An 11,680-nucleotide genomic window follows, 5' to 3' on the forward strand; every position below is an offset into this window, starting at 1 on the left:
ATTAAAAAGGACTGGGGGGCTGGATTCCCGAAATGCCATCAGGCCCTAATCAGGTGTGTGTGTGTGTCACTGTGAGTGGACTTAGTCCAAGTAGTTTACATCTAATTACCCCTCCCACCCCTCCTGCTAACCCCCACCCCCCTCCAACCCCCACCTCTCCTCCCCTGTCGCTCATAGAGGGGGTAGAAAGGTCAGTTTGTTTGTCGCCAGGGTAGTCCTCTTGCAGCATGCCAAATTAATTTGCGGCTAAAATAAACCCCCCACACCATCACTTCTCAAAGTGCATTCTGGGGGTCGCAGCCGCTGTAGCAGGGAGGCTAACGCTGATCGGAGGCTAACGCTAAGGCTGTGAGACGCTCACAGACGGGCGTCTTGCCTCATCCCCCCTGCTGAGAGAAGGGGAGTGTTTTTGCTTTTCTGTGTGCCTGAGCAACAAGAGAACCCCCCTTGCCTGAACCCCACTATCACTACCCATTTGTACCCCCCACATTTAGGCAGAAATGTCCAAAAAAAAACAAAGGAACGGGATGGGGGTAGGGGGCGAGTGGGGGGGGGGGGGGGTGAGTTTTATTTTTGTTGCGCCACGGCCAAAGCGAATCAATCCAGAAAGATTTGGCGAACGGGGCGCGGAGGATTTATCGCATAATTTTCCGGCGGGGTCTTTGAAGCGAGCTGCTGCCCCCGCCGCCGCGTCTCTTAAAACTGCGCCCGAAAGTGCGGCTGGCCGTGTGCGTGAGAGCGCATTTATTGCCCCGCTATTTTTAGAGCAGTGGTTTTTACGCCGAAACACATTTATCCTGGAGGAGAAGCCCGGAGCATGTGAACAGGCCGCTCGAGTCAAGGTGGCGCATTTCAAAAACGCAAAGAAACGTGATCTTGTTCTCTCCTCTGCAGTGCAGTGCCCCCCCCCCCCTTAATAAAATTTGAGTACCCCCCACCCGCCCCCCCCTTCAAGAAACTAAAAAAAAAAATTATCTGATGAGGAATTCAATGTGGTGTTTTGGTTTGGGCCTCAGTATTTCTGTGTGGATGTGGAAATTAGTCAATGCTGGAAAGTGCTTTCTGTATGTGTGCGCGTGTATGCTTGTTTGGGTGTCTGTGTGTGTGTGTGTCTGTCTGTGTGTGTGTGCGCGTTTGTGTGTACATACACTTGCGTCAGCACAAAATTGAGCGTTTAGAATGCATTCATATGAAAGGCTCGTTAAAATGTCCGCCAGGGCGGCTGTGCTCTGAGTGGGGCGACGCGGCTGAAAGGAGAACTTAAGGAGGTGTTTTGATTCGGCCTCGGACCGTCCGCCCAGCCTGCAGGACGGGGGTCGTTTGTCGAGGAGGGGGGGGAATTCCTGAAATTCCACCGCAGCGCACTTTGGTCTATTTTAGGAGTTGTCCAGGAATCGGAGGGAAGGCTAACAGCCCTTCCTCAAACATCCACCCCTTTGACCCAGGGGAGCAACACCCTTGTTTAACCCCCCCCCCTTACCCAAAACAAGCCCATTTGTGTGTACGCTACAATTAGCATCAGTTTATTTGCATTCCTGGATTTCATGTGTAATACGAACATTGTGTTAGCTTGTCTCTTTTTTATGTGCCACTTGCGAAGCAACCTGCGTTGCCACCATTTTGACTGCAATTCATTATGAAATGAACGTATTAGTGAGGAATTTTGTCTTTTATAACAACATGGACCTGTGCTTTAGTGTGTTGTTTTCCCTCATCCGTGTGTGTCTGTATCTGTGTACATGCGTGCGTGTGTGTGTGTTTCCCATTTTCTCACACACCAGCATGTTTTTCAGTGTTTCTGGGCTGTTCAAACAGATCAGTCCTAATAGTTACTCAGTGAACGTTCCCAGTCATCGTAGGTTAGGTTGCACATACAGATTCTCTCCTTTTTCAGACAGACTTTGCCGTACACATAAATATAATTAGCCACTCTCTGACGCTTGTTAGCGTTTACACATGCAGGCCTGTTCATTAAACTCCTGCTGTTGTTTGCTCTGTAAAGGGAGCAAGAAACAACAAGGGCAGATAGTGGGAGGGGTGGGGGCGGATGGGTGGTATGGGGGGGGGGGGGTTACGCTTGGCGTGAATAATTGTGGGTGCAGCTTTAATGATTCCATCTCCAGACAGTGACCGTAGAAGAAATAATAAACCATAAAAGGGTAGTTTCTTCCCTCCCCAGGGGGCGGGGGGGGCGGGGGGGGGGGTTTGAGCTCTCATTGACATGGGTTCTGCTCCACCACAAAGCGGTAGTTCTTTTTTGTTGGGGAGGGGGGGGGGGGGGTTGTTTGAAAGTGATAGAAAAAGTTCCATTAAAGATAAATAAATGATCGGGCTTGAAACAAACATGAAAGGGGGCTCGTGCGCCCGGCGCTGTCTTCAAAGGGAGCCGGGCCCGTGGTTTTTTTGCCCGTGGGTTCCTGAGAGCAAGGAGGAGCGAGATGGAGGTTTTTTTTTTCTTTAACCCGAAACTCCCGGCCATTACCAGGGTGCAGCACCCCTGCTGAGGCTCCTAATGGACGAAACGTCGCTCTTTGGCTTCTGCTAACACCCATCTGTGCTCACGCTCTGCTCTTTCCCCCCCGTTCTCTCCTCGTAGCGTATTCCGAAGGCGCCACCCTTTTCCTCGGCATCCTTCCTGCTAAGCACTCACAAGTTGGGTTGCCAGGTTTGTTTTCAAATCCCCAGTTGAAAGGGGGATTTTGAGACGTGACCTGGCAACCTTGACGGTTTTTTTTTCTGCGTTTAACCCGCCCCTGAGCTAACATCTTCTCTTTTTCTCTTTCTCTCTCTCTCTCTTCTTCCCCCTCTTCCAGCTTCTCTGTTCCTTCTGGCCGCCGAGCTCTTCCACATTCTGTCCGTAGTCGTGGGTGGAATGTCATCTCTCTAACCCCTGTCAGCCTATTAATCCACTAGGTGTGTATGAAACTTCCTTGTTTTTTTCCTATGGTAAATTCCTCGCCTTGCCCTTTTTTGCGTTTTGTTGTTTCGGCCCTGGCCAATCATAGCATTCCCAGAGGTGTTTTTTTCCCCCCGAGCGGTCTGCTCCGCTCGTGGAAATCGAGTTATTAGTAGACGCCACTTGTGTGACATCATCAGAAAGGGCAAAGTTGGCTCACGGTCCATTTAAGCCGAGCGCTTTTAAGGTCAGGGGGCGGCGGGCTGTGCAGAACCGACGGCCCCCGCATTTGCACGGAAGCCGAAAGGCCCTTTTTTTTAACACGCGCCGTTCGCGGTACGTTAATGTGCCAATATGCGAATTTCTTGCTTGCATGCATTCGAGTGTAAACAGATACACGGAACGCACAAGCGGGATATCGATTCGATCCTTAACTGGGCTTTTAGAATTTTTTTTTCCCCCTCCACTAAATCAATATCTTCTGCATCATGTCTGTTATCGGGATGGGGGTGGGGGTGGGGGGGAAGCACCGATCTCTCAAACGTCGGTTGGCTGCTAATTTAAATTGAGACACGAGCAAATGGCTCACCCCTGGGATTGGCGCTGTGCCCCTTTTCCCTTCAGAACTCAAATACTAAAGAGGAACCTTTTTCTAGAATTTACCACAAGGGTCCATGTACTCCTCTGTGTGTCTTTAATGCTCATTGCATTCGATTTATACACAGTCCTAGTTTTTCTACATAAATAACAGAGTTATAAAAACCTGAAAAATAAATATGAATAAAGAATCCATCCATTGAAAATGAAGGACAGAGTCAGAGATAGTAAAGGTACCATTTAGTCTCCAATATGTAATCTGCTTTTCTGGTAGGGAAAGAATGAGGGTGCATGGAGAAGGTGTAGGGACCTGGTGGCCTTATTAGGAATAACCCCCCTGCTTAATGACTGGGTGACCCCCCCCCCTCCCCTCCTCTCCCTCCCTGCCCCCACCCCGCCCCCCTGCCGAAAACCCACGCAAGATCGGTACACCTAGTTGGGAGCGCGTGCGGGGCCATGGAGGACTATGACGTGCGGTCGGCGGCCAGCATCCTGGCCTCTGTGAAGGAGCAGGAGGCGCGCTTCGAGCGGCTGACCCGCGCCCTCGAGGAGGAGCGCCGCCACGTCTCCCTGCAGCTGGAGCGCTCCAGCCTGCCCGCCGATAGGCTGGCCGGCAGCCAACCGCTGGCCTGGCAGCAGATGGTGATGCAGGTAACACGGGATACGGCCGGATATCAACAACCCCTCCCCCATCCCCACCCCATCCCTCACGTCCCATCGTCGTGTTTCCTGCTGTCCATCGAGTTTGGGTCATTTCCACCCCCCCCATCGTGTTTGGATCATTTTGGCCTGTTGGTGGCGCTGTCCGGGCCCCCATCGCTTCTCCTCTCCAGCCCAGCCTGGTTTTCTCTTTGCGCTTTTTTTTTTTTTGGGTGTTGTGCTGTCCAGTGAGTTACACGTGGTGCATGAGGATGAACATTCATCTCTTCTCCCATATTTCTGTCTTGGATATCAACACCCCCACCCCCCATTTTGACTGCATTCTGCTGCTGTTGCTGCTGCATGCTCTTCTTTCTATTTCTTGTTCTTCACACTCTGGACCATTAACGGTTGGTGTATTAACTGCTGGTTCTATGTGCCTGGGTTGTGGCTGGTCTGTTCTGTCTTTTTTTAATGTGTTTTAACATGAAGTGAAGCTGTCATACTCAGTGATGTCACTGATCAGCATGGACCAATGGGAAAGTTCAGTGATGTCACTGATCAGCATGGACCAATGGGAGAGTTCAGTGATGTCACTGATCAGCATGGACCAATCGAAAAGGTCAGTGATGTCACTGATCAGCATGGAGGAATGGGAAAGGTGAGGGATGTCACTGATCTACATGGACCAATGGAAATGGTCAGTGATGTCGGTGATCAGCAGTGACCAATGGGAAAAGCCAATGATATCAGTGGTCATCGTGGACCGATGGGAAGTGTTACGGCAAGAGACTCATTTGACATTGACATCCAAGGCCAGCCGTCTTTCGGTTTTTTAAGAGCCGTCTTTCCTGGGAAATCTCCGTCCCTGAACTGCTGTTCTCCCTTCAGACCAAAAACCGCTTTTTGAAATGCATTTTTTATTTCGTTTTACGGGTAAATCGCACATTATCGCCGAGTGTCAAGAGAGAGCCTGGCTGGGAAAAAACGAGGCGTGCTTCTGCTCAGGCTGTCAGCGGGAATGATGTGTGTGCTGCCTGCTTTGTTTAGTCAGTCATTCGCTCTCATCCTTATAAACCATGCATGATTGGGCAAGAGAGAGAGAGGGGAGACCCTTTACGAGACAGCCGGTGAATTAGCTCTCTCTGTTTCTACAAACCCCGCCAAGCCGGGCCACGTTGGGCGGCGAGGGGCGGAGAGCGAAACCAGGTGCGGTCGGTTGGAGACGCCCCCCCCCCCCCCCACCCCCGCCCCCGCCCCCCCCCGACGCCGGCGGCAGATTTTGCCGGGGGGTAGGCGCTGTCTGTCCTGTGTTGTCAGGAAACTCGGTGGCTTGGCAACAGACTGCATGTTCACGGGTAGCGCATCCAAGGCTCGGACACGGTCTCTACTGTCCCTTCATCGCAAGGTTTTCTGAAACCATTTTACCTATCAAGAGCCTGTGTGGCTTAAGAGTCAGTATAGCTAAGAGTCACTGTGGCTAAGAGTCAGTATAGCTAAGAGTCACTGTGCCTAAGATCACTGTACCTACTAGTCACTGTGGCTTAGAGTCATTCTAGTTAAGAGTCACTGTGGCTAAGATCACTGTATCTACTAGTCACTGTGGCTAAGAGTCATTCTAGCTAAGAGTCACTGTGGCTAAGATCACTGTAGATAAGAGTCATTGTCGTGGAGAGTCACTGTGGCTAAGAGTCATTCTAGTTAAGAGTCACTGTGGCTAAGAGTCATTCTAGTTAAGAGTCACTGTGGCTAAGAGTCATTGTGGCTAAGAGTCACTGTAGATAAGAGTCATTGTCGTGGAGAGTCACTGTGGCTAAGAGTCATTCTAGTTAAGAGTCACTGTGGCTAAGAATCATTGTGGTGGAGAGTCACTGTGGCTAAGAGTCATTGTGGTGGAGAGTCGGGGTGTCTGGGAATCACTGTAAACTGGGCGTTTTGAGGGTCGGGGTGTGCCCTCTGTGGCTTCATCTTCAGTCGGTGTTATTTGCTGAAATTATTTTGGGGAAAAACATGCCTCGTGAAACATTTGAAGTCTGCTCTACTGTTGTTTTATTGCTCACTGGCTTGGTCGGTCATCGTTAAGGCTTTTAACTTTCATTTTTTCTTTTTTGCTCAAATTCTTTTGTTTTTCTAAAGGAAATGGAGCACAGCTCTCTGAAAGCGATCCAAAGCTCGTCTAAGCGGGACAGAGTAGATGTTTGGTACAGCCAACTGCACAGTTCTTCTGTGTCTCATTTTGAAGGCGTACTAAGTGGAACCCTCAACACAGTTTGGACTGTTCTCATGAGAAGAACTGACCTTCTACCGCATACAGAACTCTCAGAGAAAGTCGCTGCAAAGATCCAGTTATTCTTTTACAATTTTCATTTTAAATGTTAAGCGGAAATGTGCGTTTGACTTTCGACAACAGCTCATATTTGAGTGCAGAACATGGGCATGTATATATTTATGTTTCAGAGGTAGCGCAAAGGAGTAATTATGTGGGGGGGAAAAGGTTCATTTAGATACCTTGTTTGATCCATATATCCATTCTAGATTATACAAGTTCATTCTGTTATCTTACTTGTCTTCTGTTATCTCCTTGTCATTTCTCATTGCAAACATGGCCGCCCTAGATGCGAACAAGGGGTGAGAAATTAATTTTAAACAGAACGCCGTTTGATTCTCAAGCCAGGATGTGGTGCATTTTTCTCAGCCCGTCTTTAGTGCTTGGTCTGGCCTCGTAGGAAAAAGCCTGTAAAAATATTTCCCGAATAAAGAAAGTTTATTTTATTAATTTTTTTCCCTCATTTTTTGCCCGGTTGAAGGCTTGGGCGTCCGTACTTTTGATCGTGGCGAAGTAAATAAGGCCTCAGCCTTCATAAAACGGTCTCAACACAGGAGTGATGTATGTGCGCATGTTATTACTACAGGCGGGCCATAGAAAGGGCGTTCGTAATCATAAACCCATAAATAGTTCAGTTTTCCATCAAAGTTCAAATGTTCTGCATGCCACAGGCCATATATTCCTTCTCTCGGCATGCTGGGTAATGACGTCCCCCTCCCCCACCCTCGTTTTGGGACTGTACTCTTCAAGCGCTAAATAGATTTTTCTCCTGTAGTTTTTCTTCACGCTGAAAAGGTCAGGGTTTTGAAGCGTGTGCAGCGTGGCTAAGGGGGAGCGAAGGGGAATTTTCACACACTGCCTGGCGGGAGCTGAACCCTGAAGCCCCGTCCTACAGCCGACCTGCCCCCCCCCCGACACACACACACCCGCCCCCCACCCCACCCCACCCGATCCCCGAGCTTGCTCTCTGTGTACTTCGGAACACACCAGTCCAACACACACCATGACGCATCATGTCTTCTTGCTTTGGCACCAAAGGCTCCTCATTTGTGTAACCCCTTTGAGGTGTGAGATCACAAATATGCCATTAGAGTGTCCTTAACTGAGCATTCTGATGATGACGTAACAATCGCAGCTGGTAATAATAAGTTCTAGAACACTGAATTTTTAACAAAACATTCCAAAAAAACCTCCTCCTCAAAGGGTTAATTAACAAAAAAAGGAGGACATTCCCAGCCTTTCTTTCATTGGTTTAGGGAGCAGGGGACTGAGGAATTATTCGAGTGTGGGCGCTCACTGTTCACCCCTGAGTATAGCGCAGCCCTTCCCAAAAACTGTGGGTCAGGAGGGCTGGGCTGAGGTGTGGGTTATTCCGTCGCAAACAGATATTTACCATATGTTTATAACAGTCATTTATACATTTTTTTTTTGAGCAAACGCGGTATGTTTTACTTCCATATCTCAACATGTTGGGGTGCATTTTAATTGGGCTTCTGTCTCAGAAACTGTGTTAGACACCTGAGGAAGATTTTGAGCCAGTACTCTAGGAAGGCCAGAGCCTCTCTGACCGTCCTCTCCGCTCCTTCTCTTGTAAGTCTGACGGACGGACGGGCGGGCGGACAGACGGGCGGACTCTCCCCCCGCGACGGCATCGCCGCCCCCCCCCACCGACACAAAGGGCACAAAAAAGTCCCGGGTGTCCCACACTGGCCCCCTTTGTGAGGCTGCGGGGCCCTCGTTCCTCGTAAATCACCTGCCTAACAATGAGACACAGTCCCTGTACTCCCCCCCCACCCGCCCACACCCCACCGTACACCCCCACCCTCGCCGCCATTTGGAAATATCTCGCTTCCCGTAAATGTGTAATTACCTTGGTGTGAAGCTGCCTGCATTGTTTATTTTTGCTCTCTCTCTCTCTCTCTCTCTTTCTGTCTTTCTCTCCTCCCCCCTCACTTCTCCTGCTCTCTCACTCATTCTCACTTTCTCCCTTTCAGAATGCACAAACTCTTACAGGCATACACACACACATTCCCCCGAGCTCACTTTCGCAAGTGCAATAATATATGCTCGCTCATTTTTGACCTGATTTTGATCAGCAGATTCCCCCTTGTATTTAACACCAAGGGGCCTGTACGTGCTATCTGGCTACATAGCACGTTACAGTCTCACCATGGTGCCTCTACATGCTAAAAAGCCAAGCAGCACATTACAGCCTGTACATGGTACCTTTACGTGCTAACAGGCTATGCAACACGTTGCAGCCTTACCACGGTACCTGTACATGCTAACAGGCTACACAGTGCATTATTGTCTTACCATGGTACCTGTGTGTACTAAGGCCAAGCACCACATTATAGACTTACCCTGGTACTTGTATGTGCTAACAGGCTACACAGCACATTACAGTCTTACCACGGTACCTGCATGTGCTCCCAGGCTAAGTGCCACACTACAGTGTTACCATGGTACCTCAATGTGCTAACAGGCTACGCAGCATGTTACAGTCTTACCTGTACGTGCTAACGGGCTGTGAGCTGGTGCGTCCTGCTAGGTTCTCACTCCACATAGCGGATAATGAGGAGGTGTGGGACTCCCAGCAGAGTGCAGCTAAGCACTTGTGTTTTTGAAAGCCAGGGAAGCACGGCGTTTAAAAATGAGCTGTCGCGACCCCCCCCCCCCCCCCCCCCCGCCCGAGACGCATTACGGAGCTGGAACCGCCTCCCTCTGCGGGTCGCACGTTAGCCGGGGCTAGAGAGAGGGGTTAATTTTCGTGTGTGTGTGTGAGGTACGGTGGCTCTCGCTGGAAAGGCAGGGAAAGAGAGGCGCCTCTCGCTAAAGAAGCTCTCTTTATGTTCCATCAGCCAGCTCTGGGTCCTCATCCTTCAAATTGGTCCCATCGCCAGCGACCTCCCCCACCTCCCTCCCCTCGCCAGACCCCCATCCCCCCCCCCCCGTCGTGCCATTTGATCACAATCCATTAAAGCATTAAAGTCGCTGAAAGTGCCCCGTTTTGGAAAATCACTTCCATTTTTTTATGACTTAATGACGGCTTAGCAGAACGCCCAAATGGCGTACCGGGGCGGGGTTGAAACCTGCCCCCTACGCCATTAGCCTTCCGAGGGGCGAGGCGTTATCTCCACAGTATAAACGGTCCCGCAAAACGAGGGCATCTGGCTATATACAGCTGGTCGAAGCACATGTTTAAAATCTGGGGGGGGGGCTGGGGGGGGGGCTTGTCCTTTGCGGCAACCCCTTAAGTCGCTCAAAGAATGTGACCCTTTTGACCCCGCCTCCCGTGTACTCCTATAACCAAACACGGCTGGACGCTGACCCCGCGGGGTCGCGGGCGAAAATCCGAACCGTTCGGAATGCCGAAATTCTCCCTCGGCTGTTTTGAACCGGGGGGGAATTCAGCTGCGAGTTATTTTCGTAGGTGGTTTTTTACGTCGGAGATTTTTAGCTTAACGGCCTTTTTTGGTTTCTGCTAAAGGTTGATTGCGTTGTTTACCAGGCTAAATTATTTGTGCGTTTATTTGTGTTTTGTGCGTTTTGTTTAACCGGCTAACTGTTGCCTAGCAGCGCGGCTTTGGCCCGGTCCTTCGCCGCAGTTCATATCCTCATGGGCCAACGAGCCTCGTTCATTAGCGGGCTTGGCACTTCCTTTTTTTTTTATTGCGGTGAGCAGTTTTGGACGACTCCTAACTATCCCATAATAAGTCACGCTGTTTATTGGATTGAGGGGAGGGGTTAAGTTTACACAGTCTAGAACCCTGCGTCGTGGCAATCGCAGCATTCTGAGACTCAGTCTGGCTCTGGGTTTGATGTGTAAATGGATATAGGGTCTTAAATGTAACAGTAAAATGAAACATCAAAATGAACGCCATTCATGTTTTATGTCCAGTGTGCATGTCCAGTGATTTTAAAAACAACTAACCGGTTTCTTTTTTTTTTTGGAACATGCACACTTGCCATATTCATCTGACATGCACCTGGTTAGGGATCAGCTTTTTTGAGCTATTCATTTGTCATATGGGAAAACCTGACCGGGGAGATGTTCCCGGTGAAAATGTTCACCTGAGTAAGCGTTTCCGTGGGCCGTTTTTGGGGGTGCTCTTTGGGGTCCCCCTCGGTGTCCGCTGCAGGACGGTGCCGGGACGCGGACGAGGGGGCGGGAGGCGAAGGGGAAGACGGCAGCAGTGCTGAGGAGGGCTGCCACGCCCCCCCCCCCCCCCCCCCCGGCCCCGCCGGTCCCGCCGGGGATACAGGCTTTGCCATATAAGGGCGGCGGCCGGGCGGCGGGGGGGGCGGGCCTTTTGGGCCCTACAGCAGCTTGAGTGCGTTGGGCAGGAGTGTGCTGCCCCAGCTGCAGCTCTCTGCGTTACTTAACCGTGAGGGGGGGTGGGGGGGGTGAGGGGGGCAGTTTTATGGCACCATCAAAGAGAACCGAAATGCCTTTGGATAGTGGGGGTAACGTCTGCGCTGGAATGTGAAGGAGAGGAGTTTTGGAAGGGATTGTTGTTTCCACTGTTGCATATGTGTGTGAGTGTCTGTGTGTTTTTGTGTGCATGGGGTGGGTGTGTGTGTGTGTGTGTGTGTGTGTGCATGGGTGTGTGTGTGTGGTTGTGTGTGTGTCTGTGCATGTGTGTGTGTGTGTGTGTGTGTGTGTGTGTCCCTGTTGCCTCTGCTCCTGCTGTATTTTCGTGGGGTGGTGTGATTCAGGGCCACACCGGGGCCTTCCCCCTCCCGCTCAGCAGCCCTGTCAGCGGGGCCACGCCGGGGCTGCAGCTCCACTGACTCTGCTCAGCTCCCGGGGCCTCCATCCCTCTGCCTGCGCAGTGCAGCTGCCTGGGGAAGGGAGCAAACAGTATTCACAAAAAAAAGAGAGAAGGAAGGAGAGGGAGAGAGAGAGAGAGAGAGAGAGAGACAGAGAGAGAGAGAGAGAGAGAGAGGGAACGATGCAACATATTCACAAGAGAGGAAGAGACTCCACTTACTTTCTGCAGTTCTACTTCCAAAAAAAAAAAAACTTCTAAAGGGCTCACATTTGGGGGAAAAAAGAGAGAAATTACTTCTCTTTTGCTGAATGTTTATTTGTGCCGGAGGGGCTCCTGAGTTTAGCAGCTCAGTATTTTTCTAAAGGGCCATTCCCTATTTAAATCCTGTAGAGTCTGTGGCGTGACCGCTTCTCCTCAGAGCCGTAGTCAATGATAAACTTATTAGGT

General features: G+C 50.5%; 1 protein-coding gene across 11 annotated transcripts in view; it reads left to right on the plus strand.

Moving 5' to 3' along the window:
* Positions 1-11,680, plus strand: part of arvcfb (ARVCF delta catenin family member b) — a 206,854-nt gene that overhangs the window by 83,620 nt on the left and 111,554 nt on the right. For 8 of the 11 annotated variants that reach the window (XM_064353729.1, XM_064353735.1, XM_064353734.1 and 5 more), the window contains 2 exons: positions 2,814-2,913; positions 3,916-4,144. The exons of 2 other annotated variants lie outside the window; for them this stretch is intronic. In XM_064353729.1, the coding sequence (XP_064209799.1) occupies positions 3,950-4,144 (195 nt within the window). In that variant the 5' untranslated portion in view covers positions 2,814-2,913; positions 3,916-3,949. The remainder of the gene's footprint in view (positions 1-2,813; positions 2,914-3,915; positions 4,145-11,680) is intronic. One more of the 11 variants, XM_064353739.1, reaches the window with a different exon arrangement.

This window comes from Anguilla rostrata, chromosome 10 (assembly GCF_018555375.3).
Source record: "Anguilla rostrata isolate EN2019 chromosome 10, ASM1855537v3, whole genome shotgun sequence".
Classification (NCBI taxonomy): Eukaryota; Metazoa; Chordata; class Actinopteri; order Anguilliformes; family Anguillidae; genus Anguilla; species Anguilla rostrata.